Genomic DNA, 18,352 nt, shown 5'->3' with positions numbered 1-18,352 from the left:
TCTAACTGTGAATATTTGATTAGCTCTTACTATTAATATTTATGTAGTAACATGCATGTATTTAAGTTTATTTTCATCATTATAGACTGTATTTACATATAAAATTGAATTGTTAAGAACTACTTAAACATGGACTGTACATCTGTTGCTATTTTGATTATTTTAACTTCACTGGGTGTGATGGCACTTTGCCACAAATCCACAGTTTATATTGGATTTAACATGTGTTCCACGAATCCACAACTCTATGACTGAATGTATTTTTTTCTAGTGTTATTATTTACCCTAGGCTTGAAGTTGAAAATTTTATATTTGTGAAATTTTGCAAATTTAGATGGTTAAGGTTCTCACCTTTAGTTAATACAAATTTATTTTAGTTTGTTTGTTTTAGAAGCTATACTTAGCTTATTGAAACACTCATGAATCTGTTCCAGGAACTAACCTGTACTAAGCAATGAATGTTAAGTTTCTTGCTCAATGAAACAACGGCTTGCCCCTGACAGGGTTTGAACCCACACAGTCAGCAATCCTAAGATTTCAAATCTGACGTGTTAACCACTAGACCATGTTGCCACTCGCACCTTTCAATAGTTTGTCATAAAATTACATGTTGTTTTATATATATTTTCAGGAGATTCTTTACATTTCATCGGAGGATGAGAAGCCCTCTATTTCTCTGTCAACAGAAGATAATTTTGAACCTTGTGTAAAGATGTATGAGTCTGAGGAGCTTCCAAATATCCGGTTCAAAAGTAGGGAGGCCAGGAGATTAAAGCATAGGTACAAGTTATATATCTTTCACATTATTTAATATTAACGTCCCTAAAGTGTTAAGGCTGTTGGAAATGGTCTATTCCTTTAATCGCAAAATTAACAATATTTTTTTTTATTTTCAAGAAAAACGTGTTAGTGTTAATATGTTATGTTTGGATATAAAGTAATGCAGTATTTCTATCTACTCCAATACAAATAAAATTCATGGCCAGAAATTGCAAAAAAAAATGCAGTATTCATACTTAACTACTAGCATTTGATTTATATCACATGTTCAGAAGAATGCTCAGCCTGGTCATGACCCTTGGTCTGTTTGCAGCTGAAAAATTTACAGACTGAGCTAGTTTTCAACGATTTATACTTTAAGTTGGGATTTGAACTATTTTATGTTTGTTCGGAGTTTTGCTTGTATTTATTTTCTTTTAAGCATACTTTAGGATATAAAATTCTTGCAGCTCAATATTTTATAAATCAGGATGTCAGCATTGGAAAATTGGATGTCATTTTTATTCACCAACCACTTAATGGTAGGGGGAGTCATGTAGAATTTCCTTTATCTGTCTTTCATACTGTCCTGCACAAAACAGCGGCATGTGGGGACATCCTAAACACATTTCTAGTTAAATTTTGTTATTGAAATCCTTAAGATTTGAATGGACTGTTCCAAATTCAAATCAGGGCATATTCATTACACATTTTGAAAACTCTGGGTTTAACATTTTAATTTAAAGGAGAGTGCTGTTATTTAAAAACTTTGAACCTTATTATGACATAAATCACTATTGAATTTTGATTGATTTTTATTTTAAATAATTCACTACTACTAAATTTTGATTGATTTTGATTTTGAAATATTGATTTTCTTTCTGTAGGCATGAGATTGAAAACAAGAAGTCAGTTGAACAGAAGTGTACAGTTTCAAACAACAGTGAAACAGCCAGAATACCTCCTCTACCAGACCCCTCTCTTTTCATACCTGGTAAGTAACAATGTCTCTGAAATGGCCAGCACAATTGTGTCAGGACAGGTTATACTGTATACACACAAGTTATCTCAACAGCACACATTAGCAATCCTAGCTGAAGCTCATTTATAAATGATTGTCTTCTCACTTTGGTCACAATAACCTTTAGGATGGCAATACTTTATTTGATCTTGACTTATAATTGACCTTGATCTTGAGGGTCAAATAATTATATTTTGATTATTTTTTTTGTGTGATAATTTGCCATTACTTGGTACATGTAATTAATAAATGAATTTTCTGCAACCTATTGACGTTGAATAATTCATTTTTTTTCCCACTGTATCTATGTTGAATAATTCATTTTTTTCCCCCACTGTATCTCTGCCCTTGAGTAATAAAACTACTAAAGTAATATTTCATAGATTACTTTGCTTTGCATATTTATTTGCATATATAGAATGCTAACAAAATTGAAATTATTGTAGAATGGACTTGTCATTTATATTCTCCACAGTTTTAATCTTTGTTTAAATAACACAATCGGATAAAACTAGTTTTGGAATCATATATGAAATTTGAAAATGCAAATTATAAGTGAAATGTTTTATTTTCTATTCCAGACAACGAAAGAAATAGACATCCATCTTCAGAAAGATCATCCAAGTCCCGTACGACAAAAACACCAAAGAGCTTAAAAAAGAAGAGGCAATCAATAGAGGCCATTAAGACGAAAGAACGAGAAATTCTCGGTGATTTGTTTGCAGTAGATAAGTCTGTAAAGGTAGTTAAGAGGAAAGTGCTACTAAAAGATTTAGAGAGTGATAAAATAAACAACAAGAGACCAAAGTCCATCAGAACTGGTTTAGTTAAAAAAGAGTCAAGTAGTAAAGAAGCTTTGCTTAAGTCTCTGAAAGAGAAAGGTTCTAACAAGTTACAATATAGACAGAATGTAGACAATAAAAGCCTCAGCTCTTCAGGAAAATCTGTCAGGGAAAGAGAACATTCCACACAAACTCTTCATGCCTCGGATAAAACTTGTCAGGGAAAAACTCAGTTAAAGGATGAAAATTTTGACAAAGCAAATGTTGGTAATGATAAAGATTCGAATCATTGTGAAGTTGTAAGAAGGTTAACTAAAGGTACAACGGAGCAAATTGCAGTGAAAAATGTGGTTAATGAAGTTAAAAGAGTTGCTCAAGTTGCTGATGGTGATAGACATGTATCTGACAGTTCGGACATGTGCCATCAGGTCAACTGTTCAAGAAGTGGACCGTTTGATTTACTAATTTCATTAGATCGAAACTATAGAAAAGAATTAGAAAATTTAAAAGTATCACCTAGGAGCGAAAATGCTGTCAGATTTGATAAGATACCTATAGTGAAAATAAAAACATCACAGTCCCTCCTTAAGTCAGATAGAAAATCAAAGTCAATAGAAAGTTCTGGGAGTGAATCTGATAGTGAGAAGGGGAGAAGACATTTCACGGATGTTTTCTCCGACATCAGTGAGCCTGAGAGTGACAGTGGGGTTAAACCAGTGAATGATAAGGACTTTGACCATGTGTTGTCAAAGGACAAAGTGTTTATAGATGTTGATAGTGGTGACAATGATGACTTAGATAAAACATTGATAGAATGTAAAAATTATTTTGTTAAGACTGACCAGTTTAGTGACATTAGTGATAATGAGTCTGCGGCTGTAGAATGTGTTATATCAGATACTGATGAAAACATTGATATAAATACACCTCTAGGTGGGAATGATTATCTTGGAAATTCAGCGCTGAGTATAACAGTTACTGACTCCGACTCCGATGTAATATTTGTTGACATGGAAAATGCAAGTGAAAATAAAGCAGAGACTAGTATGCCTAAACTAGAGGTAGCCATAAAGACTAAATCGAAGAGTTTAATTCAGTCATTTGAAATGCCTATTTTGGAGAAGTATACAGAAGTGTATAGTTCGCTTCGTGATGGAGCATGTGAGCAGGAAGTTCTTCCAGATATCGAAGAGGATAGCGTTGATATTAGTGATAATGTAATGAAAGCTCCCGAACTTTTTCAGAAAAACATTAATGTTCTGTCCAGTGGTTCTAGTGAAGCGAATAAAGTCAGTTGTAATTTATTTAAAAAGTTTACTTTGACCAATGATGACAGTTCTGATTTGACATCGGTTTCAGAAACTGTTTCATCATCATTCAGGCCATACTCATCACAGGCCTCATCATCGTCATCATTAGGAATGAAACATTGTAATAGTGATATAACCTTGTCAAGTCCCAAAGAATGTTCGACTCCGAAGTCGAGGAAGAGGAAGTTACACAAATCTAGAACATACTCGTCGTTTGGAAACAGTGAAATATTTTCAAATTTTACGTCCTTAGCTAGTACTAGTCAGTCTGAGAAGCTTTCTTTTACTAAACAAATGGATCAATTAACTGTTTATATGAAAGATTTTTTAAACCTTAGTGATTCTAAAACATTACCTCCGAAAATACCAGGTGCTCAAAAGAATATTGTGTATGGTTGCGAGGAAGATGGACTGCTCAATCTTGGACATGCTTTAAACTTTATCGAGAATTTTTGTCGCAAATATATAATCCCTAGTGACTTGTGCAAAGATGTGATAAATAGTGCATTTCAGTCAGAATGTTCTTTGTCGCACATACATTGGGCTTATAATTTATTGTCTGAATTGAATGCATTAAGAACAGCAGAAATAGATATAAGCTGGGAAACTATAGAAAGTTGTCTTAACACTGCACTCACAGCTAGTCAGGGAAAACCATACTACCAACTTCTTCAGTCGACCCTTCTATTACAGCTGGGAAGCGATGTCCTGAAAATGGACCTGTTTTCAAGGAACCTTTCCGACAACAGAGAAATAAGGAAGTCATATGCATACAAAATGTTTGCATATGATGTTTCAACAGAAAGTCGGAAGAGGTTGATTTATTTCTTGAATCAAGCGCTTCATGCCGGACAGTGCCGCACTGAGGAAGAAAATAAGTTTCGGCTTCCAGACGTTTTGCCAATGTTACAGGTAAATTGATTTTATTATCTGGCCCTTTGTTCTAGAAACCTTATGCAAGATTGACTTGCCGCGTTTTTGTTTTCTTCACATTTTGCTGCTTGAATTGAATAATGTTAGACTAAAACTTTTTTATAGCAAGTTGCAAATCTTCTTGCATTAAATAATACTATCTTTAAACAATTTGGATCAATTTGCAGATTTATAGATAGCTCTGGATCAAAATATGAAATTCTCATGATTTAAAATACAAATGTACATTTTACCACTTTAGATTATTTTCTTTTTACAAGATTCTTTGTGCCTTGGCCAAATTACCTGTTGCTACATAAAAAATTTCATTCTCATCACCTGAAATTGCTGCATCACATGATGTATTAGTAGATAGTTTGCTCACACTGCTCGTGTTGTCAACTTGAGCTATTTCAGAAGCTATAATTAGACCTCTCCTAGCTGACGCTGTGTTGGCAGCTTTAGATTTATAAAACTAGATCATCCTACCTGTGTCAGGAAATTTACTTTAAGGTCACTATGTTGATAGGTCTGATAAATGGATGATTGCACACCCCCACCTTGAGAATTGCTCCCCCTGTCAGTTGCCTTCCTATAATGTAAGAGAGGAGACTTGCCCTCCAAAGTACATGTATTTGCCAAGGTAGAGAATTGCCCCCCTCCTGATTTTTAAAAAAAAACCTTTTGTCAAAAATGTCAAAATATACATTTTGATAGGGGTAACAATACGTATTAACTAGGTGCAGATGTAGTTATATCAATTCACTGGTACATTGTATACTGGACACTTTATTAGGTCACACTATCTGTGTTGGTAGCTATACCTACATAACACACTTTATAATTAGGTCAAAATACCTGTATTGACAGCTGTAGCTGTATCATACACTATCCTACATCATGCTTTCTTTGTAAATGGCTGCTGTAATAATATTGCACACTTAAATTCGGTCACAATATATGAATTGGCAGATTAAACTTTGTCATAAACAACAATAAGGCTACACTACCTGTGTTGGCAGTGAGAGCTATATCAATTCAATTCAATATATTTATTGCATAATACATGAACATATTTATAGCAAACAATTAGAGCTATATCAGACATTACAATTTGGTCACACTACCTGTGTTGGCAGTTTAAGCTATATCAGACACTACAGTTAGGCTTCACTACTTGTGTTTGCCAGTTGCTTTATCAGACATTACAATTTGGTCACACAACCTGTGTTAGCAATTACAGCTATATCAGACACTACAATCTGGTCACAATACCTGTGTTAGCAATGACAGCTATATCAGACATTACAGTTAGGCTTCACTACCTGTGTTGGCAGTTTAAGCTATATCAGACATTACAATCTGGTCACACTACCTGTGTTGGAAGTTTTAGCTATATCAGACACTACAATTTGGTCACACTACCTGTGTTGGCAGTTTAAGCTATATCAGACATTACAATCTGGTCACACTACCTGTGTTGGAAGTTTTAGCTATATCAGACACTACAATTTGGTCACACTACCTGTGTTGGCAGTTTAAGCTATATCAGACACTACAATCTGGTCACACTACCTGTGTTGGAAGTTTTAGCTATGTCAGACATTACAGTTAGGCTTCACTACTTGTGTTGCCAGTTGCTATATCAGACATTACAATTTGACCACACTACCTGTGTTGGCAGTTTAAGCTATATCAGACATTAAACTTTGGTCACACTACCTGTGTTGGCAGTTCTAGCTATATTAGACATTACAATTTGGTCACACTGCCTGTTTTGGCAGTTCTAGCTATATTAGACATTACAATTTGGTCACACTACCTGTGTTGGCAGTTCTAGCTATTTCAGATTTTACACTTTGGTCAAACTCCATTTGTTGGCAGTTCTAGCTATATCAGACATAACAATTTGACCACACTACCTGTGTTGGCAGTTTAAGCTATATTAGACATTACAATTTGGTCACACTGCCTGTTTTGGTAATTCTAGCTATATAAGACATTACAATTTGGTCACACTGCCTGTTTTGGCAGTTCTAGCTATATTAGACATTACAATTGGGTCACACTACCTGTGTTGGCAGTTCTAGCTATTTCAGACTTTACACTTTGGTCAAACTCCATTTGTTGGCAGTTAGAGCTATATCAGACATTACAATTTGGTCACACTACTACCTGTTTTGGCAGTTCTAGCTATATCAGACACTACAATTTGGTCACACTGCCTGTGTTGGCAGTTTAAGCTATATCAGACACTACAATCTGGTCACACTACCTGTGTTGGTAATTCTAGCTATATAAGACATTACAATTTGGTCACACTGCCTGTTTTGGCAGTTCTAGCTATATCAGACACTACAATTTGGTCACACTACCTGTGTTGGCAGTTTAAGCTATATCAGACACTACAATCTGGTCACACTACCTGTGTTGGCAGTTTTAGCTATGTCAGACATTACAGTAAGGCTTCACTACTTGTGTTGCCAGTTGCAATATCAGACATTACAATTTGGTCACACTACCTGTGTTGGCAGTTCTAGCTATATTAGACATTACAATTTGGTCACACTACCTGTGTTGGCAGTTCTAGCTATTTCAGATTTTACACTTTGGTCAAACTTCATTTGTTGGCAGTTAGAGCTATATCAGACACTACAATTTGGTCACACTACTACCTGTTTTGGCAGTTCTAGCTATGTCAGACATTACAGTAAGGCTTCACTACTTGTGTTGCCAGTTGCTATATCAGACATTACAATTTGGTCACACTACCTGTGTTAGCAATTACAGCTACTGTATAAGTACTTATTTTGGCGGGGGTTTATATTTGGCTATATTGGCGGTCAGGGTCAGTAGCGCCAATTCAAAACACCGCCAATTTAAAGCACCGCCATTTTAGATCATCGCCATTATTCTTTGAAAGGTAGACAACTCATGGTAAAATAGCTTTGGTTTGTCCGAGTAATCTCCCTTGATTATTTGTAATAAAAATAAAAATTACAAGTAAGCTGAAAAGAATTTGTTTATTTTTAAGTCTTGGTACGAAACTCATTTAATTATATATCTATATACTGTATTTATTACGAAGATGATCACACGACGAGAAACAAATCTAAATGTCATTTATTATCGAATTTAAGTAAACTAGTATTTGTTTTGTTTTCACTGTTATGTTTCATAATTTGAAATAAAACTAATGATAACTGTAATTATATAGCAATCAGTTGTGGTGACCGTGAACAATTTTTCACGCTTTAAAGACTGCAGGATAATAGGGCATACCTTTCTCTTCCATGGTCCAGTTACCACACGGTACCATATTTACACCTGTCTGATCCCAGTTAATTATAAGAATTAGCACGATGTAAAGATAAAGGTGACCAAGCATAGGTATACCGTATGCCGTAAAATAAACGAGGACAGTCAACTACTGCGTGACCGGTGTTATTTTTATTTATTTTTTTTATTCTTTATTGTAATCGCCAATTCATGACCCCATATTTATGCCAACAAGTGTTTTAATTTGGCGGTCTAAAAGCGTTTGCGCCAATTTATGACCCCGCCAATTCAAAACACTTTAAAAAACGCCAACATTTGACACCGCAGATATAATGCGCTATACAGTATATCAGACATTTAACTTTGGTCACACTACCTGTGTATCAGACATTACAATTTGGTCACACTACCTGTGTTGGCAGTTTAAGCTATATCAGACATGCAGTTCTAGCTATATTAGACATTACAATTTGGTCACACTGCCTGTTTTGGCAGTTCTAGCTATATTAGACATTACAATTTGGTCACACTGCCTGTTTTGGCAGTTCTAGCTATATTAGACATTACAATTTGGTCACACTTCCTGTGTTGGCAGTTCTAGCTATATTAGACATTACAATTTGGTCACACTGCCTGTTTTGGCAGTTCTAGCTATATTAGACATTACAATTTGGTCACACTGCCTGTTTTGGCAGTTCTAGCTATATAAGACATTACAATTTGGTCACACTACCTGTGTTGGCAGTTCTAGCTATATTAGACATTACAATTTGGTCACACTGCCTGTTTTGGCAGTTCTAGCTATATTAGACATTACAATTTGGTCACACTACCTGTTTTGGCAGTTCTAGCTATATCTGACATTACAATTTGGTCACACTACCTGTGTTGGCAGTTCTAGCTATATTAGACATTAAACTTTGGTCACATTACCTGTGTTGCCAGTGCTAGCTTTATCAGACACTACAGTTAGCCCTCACTACCCATGTTAGCAATTACAGCTATGTCAGACAGTATTACCTGTATTTGCAGAGAATGAGGTCATCCTGAGGTAAAAGGGCAGGGTTGAGTAATGTGTATTAGGCTTTTGAAACAGCAATTTTCAATACTTTTATGATTGTTTCATTGTATATAATTAGAGACGTACTTTGTTTGGAATGCTTTCTTTAGATAAAACGCAATAGTTCTACTTTAATTTGAATTCAACATCAGTAAAGACATTTGTACTAATTCATTCCAGTCATTCTGGATCCATTTATAGCTTGACAATTAAAAAAATAGGGAGAACTTTTGTACTCACCCAGTTGTTAGTGTCACACTTTAAATAAGTATTTTTACCCAATTTTTGGTGCAAGTTGATATCTTTAAAACTACTGAAGGTATTGGATGGAACTTTAAACACTTGTTCTCACTGATTATCTTTCATGATGGGCACAGGCCCCATAACTCTTACATTTTTATATGCCTGAAAGAATTTCGGGCATATTATGTTACACCCCCTGGTATCCGTCCAATTGTTCGCAATTTGGTTTCCGGAGCATAACTTTAAGGTCCATTTGGCCTACAATATTCAAACTTCATAGGATGATTGTCCATATTGGGTAGAAGACCCCTATTGATTTTGGGGTCACAAGGTCAAGGTCACTATAACCTTAAAACTGAAAACAGTTCCTGGAGCATAACTTAAGTTCCATTTGGCCCACAATATTCAAACTTCATAGGATGATTGTCCATATTGGGTAGAAGACCCCTATTGATATTGGGGTCACAAGGTCAAAGGTCACTATTACTTAGAAATTAAAAACAGTTTCTGGAGCATAACTTGAGTTCCATATTGCCCACAGTGTTCAAACTTCATAGGATGATTGTCCATATTGGGTAGAAGACCCCTATTGATTTGGGGGTCACAAGGTCAAAGGTCACTATTACTTAGAAATTAAAATTAGTTTCTGGAGCATAACTTAAGTCCCATATTGTCCACAGTGTTCAAACTTGATAGGATGATTGTCCATATTGGGTAGAAGACCTCTATTGATTTTGGGGTCACAAGGTCAAAGGTCAAGGTCACTATAACCTTAAAACTGAAAACAGTTCCTAGAGCATAACTTAAGTTCCATTTGGCCCACAATATTCAAACTTCATAGGATGATTGTCCATATTGGGTAGAAGACCCCTATTGATTTTGGGGTCACAAGGTCAAAAGTCACTATTACCTTAAAACTGAAAAAAGTTCCTAGAACATAACTTAAGTTCCATATTGCCCAGAGTGTTCAAACTTCATAGGATGATTGTCCATATTGGGTAGAAGACCCCTATTGATTTTGGGGTCACAAGGTCAAAGGTCAAGGTCACTATTTCCTTAAAACTGAAAACAGTTCCTGGAACATAACTTAAATTCCATTTGGTCCACATTGTTTAAACTTCATAGTATGATTGTCCATATTGGGTAGATGACCCCAAGTGATTTTGGAGTCACACGGTTAAAGGTCAAGGTCACTAAAACTTTAAAACTGAAAACTGTTTCTGGAGCATAACTTAAGTTCTATTTCACGCACAATATTCAAACTTTATAGGAGGATTGTTATTTGATGGATGTAATACTTTATTTAATTCCCATGTCTTACAATTGCTTCATCTTTACTTAAAAAAATCACTTTCGAGCATATAATGCTCTGCTAGCAGTGCTCTTGTTATAGAGTTTCTCCATTTCTTACTGAGCAAAATAGTCGAGTGTGCTGTCTTGCAGACAGCTTTTGTTAATATATCCGAATAAATCAATGATGTAACAATTAATAGGTCATGTAATCAAATATTTCACATTTTTATACCCCCAAAAACGAAGTTTGGGGGGGTATATAGGAGTCACCCGGTGGTCGGTTGGTCGGTCGGTCGGTCGGTCGGTCGGTCGGTCCAGACGTCCGTTGCATTTTCCTTGTCCGGACCATAACTTGAAGACTAATGGTTGGAATTCAATATAACTACATACAATGGTCAAGCACATTGAGAGGAAGTGCAGTGCACAAGAACCATAACTCTATCTTGACTAATTACAGAGTTATTGCCCTTTGTTACTTTTCCTTGTCCGGGGCATAACTTGAAAACTACCGGTTGGAATTCAAAACAACTTCATACAATTGTCAAACACAATAAGGGGAAGTGCAGTGCACAAGAACCATAACTCTATCTAAAGTAATTACAGAGTTATTGCCCTTTGTTACTTTTCCATTGCTTTCTTTTGTCCGGACCATAACTTGAAGACTAATGGTTGGAATTCAATATAACTACATACAATGGTCAAGCACATTGAGAGGAAGTGCAGTGCACAAGAACCATAACTCTATCTTGACTAATTACAGAGTTACTGCCCTTTGTTACTTTTCCTTGTCCGGGGCATAACTTGAACACTACTGGTTGGAATTCAAAACAACTTCATACAATTGTCAAACACAATAAGGGGAAGTGCAGTGCACAAGAATCATAACTCTATCTAAAGTAATTACAGAGTTATTGCCCTTTGTTACTTTTCCATTGCTTTCTTTTGCCCGGACCATAACTTGAAGACAAATGGTAGGAATTCAATATAACTACATACAATGGTCAAGCACATTGAGAGGAAGTGCAGTGCACAAGAACCATAACTCTATCTTGACTAATTACAGAGTTATTGCCCTTTGTTACTTTTCCTTGTCCGGGGGATAACTTGAAAATTACTGGTTGGAATTCAAAACAACTTCGTACAATTGTCAAACACAATAAGGGGAAGTGCAGTGCATAAGAACCATAATTCTATCTAAAGTAATTACAGAGTTATTGCCCTTTGTTACTTTTCCATTGCTTTCTTTTGTCTGGAGTATAACTTGAAGACTAATTGTTGGAATTCATTATAACTTCATACAATGGTCAAGCACATTGAGAGGAAGTGCAGTGCACAAGAACCATAACTCCATCTTGACTAATTACAGAGTTACTGCCGTTTGTTACTTTTCCATTGCTTTTTTTGTCCGGAGCATAACTTGAAGACTAATGGTTGGAATTCAATATAACTTCATACAATGGTCAAGCACATTGAGAGGAAGTGCAATGCACAAGAACCATAACTCCGTCTTGACAAATTACAGAGTTATTGCCCTTTGTTACTTTTCCTTGTCCAGAGCATAACTTGAAAACTACTGTTTTGAATTCAATACAACTTCATACAGTTGTCAAGGACATTAAAAGGAAGTGCAGTGCATAAGAGCCATAGCTCCATTTTGACAAAATACAGAGTTACTGCTTTTTGATACTTTTCCTTGTCTGGAGCATAACTTAAAACGTACTGGTTGAAATTCAAAACAACTTCATACAATGGTCAAGCACAAAAAGAGGAAGTGCAGTGCACAAGAACTATAACTCCATCTTCAGTATTTATAGAGTTATTGCCCTTTGTTCCTTTTCTTTGTCTTTCTGGACTTATTACAGAGTAATTCAATAAAACTTCATCAATGGCCAACCACATTGAAAGGAAATGCAATATACAAAAACCACAACTATCTTTAATTGCCCACAACCATAACTCTATATTTCAATTCTTTTACAAGATATTCTGTTACTAGTAACATCCTCATTTCCGAAGCAGTCTTGTGGGGGTATTAATCACATTTAGTGATAGTTCTAGTTTGTTTTGTTTTATTTTTAGGATTTGTTAGCACTTTGTGTAGATGTTAGTTCAAGCTGTATAGACTGTGCCAATATTTTAGCGGCAGATATGGTGAATACGTATAAGTTCTTGCCAAACCTCTCCGATAAACAGCTCCTGATACAGTCTGTATCATCCCAACTCTTACAGTGTAAACTCGTACAACTGGTGCTAGAGTCACAGTATGACTGTCATCAAACTTTAGGCAGCGCATTTCCCGACTCACTCGAAGATATTATACAATGCTTCTTTAAGGTAAGTTAAACACTGTTCAGAATTTGTTTAACCTTGGCATGTTTTCTGCACTGTTTGACTACAGTCCATTGTTAATTATGACAAACTGGCATGTAAGTACTGTAATAGAGTAGGCAACAGTTTGTTCTTGTCAGGCTCTCTAGGCTAGTCGTCATCACTAACACTAAAGGACTTGATATTTTGGGGACATTTATGGGCAAGTGGTTATGGGAGCAATTTCTGAAACGTTTTCCCTGTTACTACTTTTGCTATGGTCAATTATGAGTAAAAAATTTAACCCAACTATAAATATTGTTGTCTTGTACATGTATATGATTAGGTTAAGCTTTGCGTTTCTTATGATCTCATACTCCCATTTTATTATTTGTTCTTGTTATTTGAGAGAACAAATGCACATGCTATATATGTTTTAATTATTAAAAAGGAAAAGTGGAATAAATTATATATTAACCTAAAGTGTATCTATCATAGGTGATGCCATTAAAGAACCCACTGACTCCTCCAACCACACCTAATGATGAGATACAGAGAGAGGACGATGGTGAATTTAGTATGTTCTCACCAGAAGTGACTGAAGAAATAGCCTTACTTCTATACTTTATGGTTGTCAGTTATCTCCAGGCTTCAAGTGGTATTTATCAATACTTCACTTTGATAGTTTATGATATTTACTTGATTATCTTACATTCTGTCTCAGAAACAGGCCTCTGTGGCAGAGGTGTAAAGGCCTATGTTGTAAAGGTGTTAATGCCTATGTGTCTGAGGGTATGAAGGTCTCTGTGGCAGAGGTGTAAAGGCCTATGTTGTAAAGGTGTTAATGCCTATGTGTCTGAGGGTATGAAGGTCTCTGTGGCAGAGGTGTAAAGGCCTATGTGGTAAAGGCCTATGTGTCTGAGGGTATGAAGGTCTCTGTGGCAGAGGTGTTAAGGCCTATGTGTCTGAGGGTATGAAGGTCTCTGTGGCAGAGGAGTAAAGGCCTATGTGTCTAAGGGGTGAAGGCCTCTGCAATGGATGGATAAAGGACCGTGTAGCAAAGGAGTGAAGACTTGTGGTAGAGGGAGAAAGACCTCTATTGCAGAATGGTGAAAGCACTGGGCTCGACTAATTTGGCTGTTCAGTGCATCCAAACTTGTCCATGCCATAACTTCTTTGTGCATTGAAGGAACTTTCAAATAACATGAATTTAGATTTTTAGACACAAATATTCATCATGAGAATTTGTGTCATGCACTTGAACCAGGTCACCAGGTCAGAGGTCAAGTTCACCTAAGATGATGCAATGTCAAGATTTTGCGTTGGGTATAAAGAGGATGTGTTGTGCACATCACACCTATATTATACATCTTTCTCCTTGATCTGAAGCTTATAGGTTGGCATGTCTTGTAAAATTATGGTATGGAAGATTGATGGTTCTTAATAGTTTAATGTCTGAGTGCACCTGCGCTTTTACTGGTCACCTTCACTTTAAGGTCACCTTCACTGTTAAGTTTGAAAGTCACTGAAAAGACAGGTGTTGACAAAATGACTTGATGAAGCTGGCTAACTACTAGTAGTTTATCAATTCTATTTAGGTACTTGCTTGTATCAGTAATAATGTAACAAGGGATAGCAAAGGTCACCTTTTGAAATATTCTTAGTTTCTGTGGTTCAGACACTAAATAGCACTCTGTAAGTAGTGAGAACTATTAGAAGTGATTATATCTGAGAAAAAATAGGAATATGTTTTAAGATAATTCTAATTTTTGGAAATAATTTCATTACAGATAAAATGTACATGGCTTTGCGTCTAAGAGTAAATGTTCCGGAGGCGAAGAAAAGATTGCGGTCTGATGACGAGGTAGAATTGAGTAAAATGCATGAGCATGCATGTGACCTTGAGCACCACTTGAGATGTATGAACCCTAACCTTACAGAAAACACAGAGCATTATCTTTTCTTGATGAAATGTTTAGGAGAACTAGTCCAGGTTTGTAACCTCTGAGTTTATATACAAGACTTGTCCTGATTTTAAGTTTGGAAGTTTGGGGTTAATTCGATTTTGATATGAAATACAGTATGGTCAAGCTGTGTATGACCCTGCAGTGTGGATGTGTAGGCTGACTAGATCGGGTCTAATGATTTCAAGTAATGGCTTCTTTCAATAATTCTACAGCCATCTTTGTTTGCTATAGTTTACTAAAAGCTGGAAAATTCTGTCTATAAAGTCACTTGTGCCTGATGTAATAAAATGAAGGAGCACACTGGGTCTGTCTGAAGTAATTAGTAAAATAAGAAAGTTATTAAGGATGGCACGTGGCTGAGTGGTAACGACCTTTGACTTTAAAATCACTTGTCCTCCACTGCTGTGCACTAATGGCTGATTCCTGCTAGGAATCATGAATTCTTTCATGCGAGAAAATACAGCTAGCTAAGGTTATATAAGGATGATTGTTCTACAAAGCTGCATGCTTGTGACTGAAATCATGCACAAATAAAATCATATTGTCAGCCTGATATTAAACCTTCACCATTTCATAAATATTGGCATATAAATATTACAAAGAACACAGACAATAGCTTTTAATCTTGTTTTAAAAAACCTACAAAAATTGCGAATGTCATATGCATTATTTATAAGAGCATTTTATGAATATTTTATCAAACATATTTGTATGTGGGAGGGGGGAATGTAATATGAAGATTTCTATTTTATAACTGAGACTGTCAGTAACATTGTACAGTCTTTTTGACATTTTAATATTCAATTATTAGCTGACAAGTTTCCCTGAAATGAATGAATTAATTGCTTTTGGACTTGCATAATTTAAGTGTGCTTTAAAGCTTGAATGAATTAATTGCTTTTAAACTTGAAATAATTGCTTTAGAGCTTGAGTGAATTAATTGCTTTAAAGCTTGAAATAATTGCTTTTGAGTTTGAGTTAATTAATTGCTTTAGAACTTAAAATAATTGCTTTAGAGCTTGAAATAATTGCTTTAGAGCTTGAATGAATTAATTGCTTTAGAGCTTGAAATAATTGCTTTAGAGCTTGAGTGAATTATTGCTTTAAAGCTTGAAATAATTGCGTTTGAGTTAATTAATTGCTTTAGAACTTAAAATAATTGCTTTAGAGCTTGAAATAATTGCTTTAGAGCTTGAATGAATTAATTGCTTTAGAGCTTGAAATAATTGCTTTAGAGCTTAAATGAATTAATTGCTTTTAATTATGGATATATCATTTGCTTAAGAGCTTGAATGAAACAATATGTCGCATTGCTAACATATTTTAATGTATGTTGTATTAGTTATAATAGTGCATTTACCAAGCATAGTGATGAGATGTTAATAAGCCCCTAATGATAAGATATTTATATATTTTTTTTCCTCTGTTGAAATATATTCATATGATAAAACTTAATTTATTCATTATTTCAGGAACAGTAAGAGTGATAATACAGAAGGCTGGTTTCCCTTCAAAATATTATAGACTATTCCATTTAGAAATGTTCTAAATAAGGATCAAAGAGAAACCATTGTGTAATAAAAAATTTAAAGCAAAAGATAAGAAAACAGAAATTATTCATGCTTTCATAGTGAATAGTAAGGTTTAAAGAAAAAGAAAAATAATTGTGATCACAAAGTATTAAGATATAGAGGAATTTTGAATGAATAGGTCAGCATTGAGTAGTCAACTTACAAAGATGGACTGAAAATGAAGGTGTCAAGATTGCTGTCAGGTGTTAAAGGTAATATGGTAGCACAAATGTCAGAAGAAATGGAAGATATTTTCATAAATGTTAAAGATGTGGAAGGTATTTACACAAATATCGGAAGAAATGGAGATATTTTCACAAATGATGAAGAAATGGAAGATATTTACACAAATGTCAAAGATATGGAAGACATTTACACAAATGTTGGAAGAAATGGAAGATATTTTCACAAATGTTGAAGAAATGGAAGATATTTTCACAAATGTTAAAGATATGGAAGGTATTTACACAAACGTCGGAAGAAATGGAGATATTTTCACAAATGTTAAAGAAATGAAAGATTTTGCACAAATGTTAAATATATGGAAGACATTTTACACAAATGTTGAAGAAATGGAAGATATTTTCGCAAATGTTGAGAAAAAAGAAAATATTTACGAAAATGTTGAGGAAGGGGAGGATATTTACACAGATGTTAAATGGAAGATATTAACATAAATGTTGAAAAAAAGAAAAATATTTACGCAAATGTTGAAGAAATGGAAAATATATATTGGGATAGTTGGATGAAAAGTAACTGTTACCATTGTATTGTCTCATTTTATATTGTTAACGAGAAATGCACAAATGAGCCGTGTCACGACAAAACCAACATAATGGGTTTGCGACCAGCATGAATCCAGACCAGCCTGCACATCCGCGCAGTCTGTTTAGGATCAATGCTGTTCGCTATCAGTTTCTCTACTTGTTATAGAGTTGGTAAGATAACAGCATGGATCCAGATCAGACTGCACGGATGTGCAGGCTGGTCTGGATCCATGTTGGTCATAAACCCATTATGTTAGTTTTGTCGTGATGCGGCTCAACTGTTGTTTTGACATTGAGATATATATGAGGCTGTAATTTCATATATATGTAAAGTTTTTGTACCAGTCAGGTGTAACAACCCCCATGACTGGTATGTTATGTATCTTGTAATAAATCCTGATTATGAACAATGTGATATACTGTACAGTTTTAACTTTATATAATACGCATAATAATATTTTTAAAAAGTCATCATAATAATATGTTTAAAAAAGCAAAACAAAGCCTAGTTGTGTTGAATGGCTGTACTACTCAAACAATGAACAGAATTTGAAAAAAAGAAGAACAAATAAATTTTTGTGAGTGACAACTGTTACTGTAAAATTATGTATACATTGTCAATAAGTTTGTTATTTTCACATCTGTTTGATACACTGTTAGGGATAATGTTTTGGTAAGAATTGTTTACATGAGGTATTTTTAATAAAATGTTTGTACATCATAGCTTGAAGTGCTTAGCCCTATGTTGGTTTTGCTTGAATTTGTTTTTTGTGAATAAATATGCTAGTTTGTTAAATTTATTATTTCGGTCATTATGTATTTTGACATCAATTTTTTTCCCCTGGACTTTGAAAACTGCCAATTTTGTGGGCGTTTAGAAAGATATTAAAAGTTTTCAAGTTAATGCAAAGAATTGATTACAAAATTGTTATAAAATCAAAGGAATAGAAATAATGGCAAAAATTACAAAAAACACATTGAAGGAGTTAAGTTAATCTTAAGAGTTGACATAATCATTTAAGCTTATCTTTAAGAGTTCACCCCGATGGTTGAGCTTATACTAGTTCAACTTACCAGTTGA

General features: G+C 34.8%; 1 protein-coding gene across 6 annotated transcripts in view; it reads left to right on the top strand.

Annotated features, from left to right (window-relative positions):
* Nucleotides 1-18,071, top strand: part of LOC132712964 (uncharacterized) — a 51,548-nt gene extending 33,477 nt beyond the window's left edge. For all 6 annotated transcript variants that reach the window (XM_060695401.1, XM_060695402.1, XM_060695403.1 and 3 more), the window contains exons 2-8: nucleotides 632-780; nucleotides 1,647-1,753; nucleotides 2,362-4,784; nucleotides 12,739-12,993; nucleotides 13,465-13,624; nucleotides 14,757-14,959; nucleotides 16,406-18,071. In XM_060695401.1, the coding sequence (XP_060551384.1) occupies nucleotides 632-780; nucleotides 1,647-1,753; nucleotides 2,362-4,784; nucleotides 12,739-12,993; nucleotides 13,465-13,624; nucleotides 14,757-14,959; nucleotides 16,406-16,414 (3,306 nt within the window). In that variant the 3' untranslated portion in view covers nucleotides 16,415-18,071. The remainder of the gene's footprint in view (nucleotides 1-631; nucleotides 781-1,646; nucleotides 1,754-2,361; nucleotides 4,785-12,738; nucleotides 12,994-13,464; nucleotides 13,625-14,756; nucleotides 14,960-16,405) is intronic.
* The last annotated feature ends 281 nt before the right edge of the window (nucleotides 18,072-18,352 follow it).

Source organism: Ruditapes philippinarum, unplaced genomic scaffold, assembly GCF_026571515.1.
Source record: "Ruditapes philippinarum isolate M1 unplaced genomic scaffold, ASM2657151v2 ctg4862_1_1_1_1, whole genome shotgun sequence".
Lineage (NCBI taxonomy): Eukaryota > Metazoa > Mollusca > Bivalvia > Venerida > Veneridae > Ruditapes > Ruditapes philippinarum.
The sequence above is the reverse complement of the archived record's forward strand: the minus strand, read 5'-3'. Positions and strand labels throughout refer to the sequence as shown.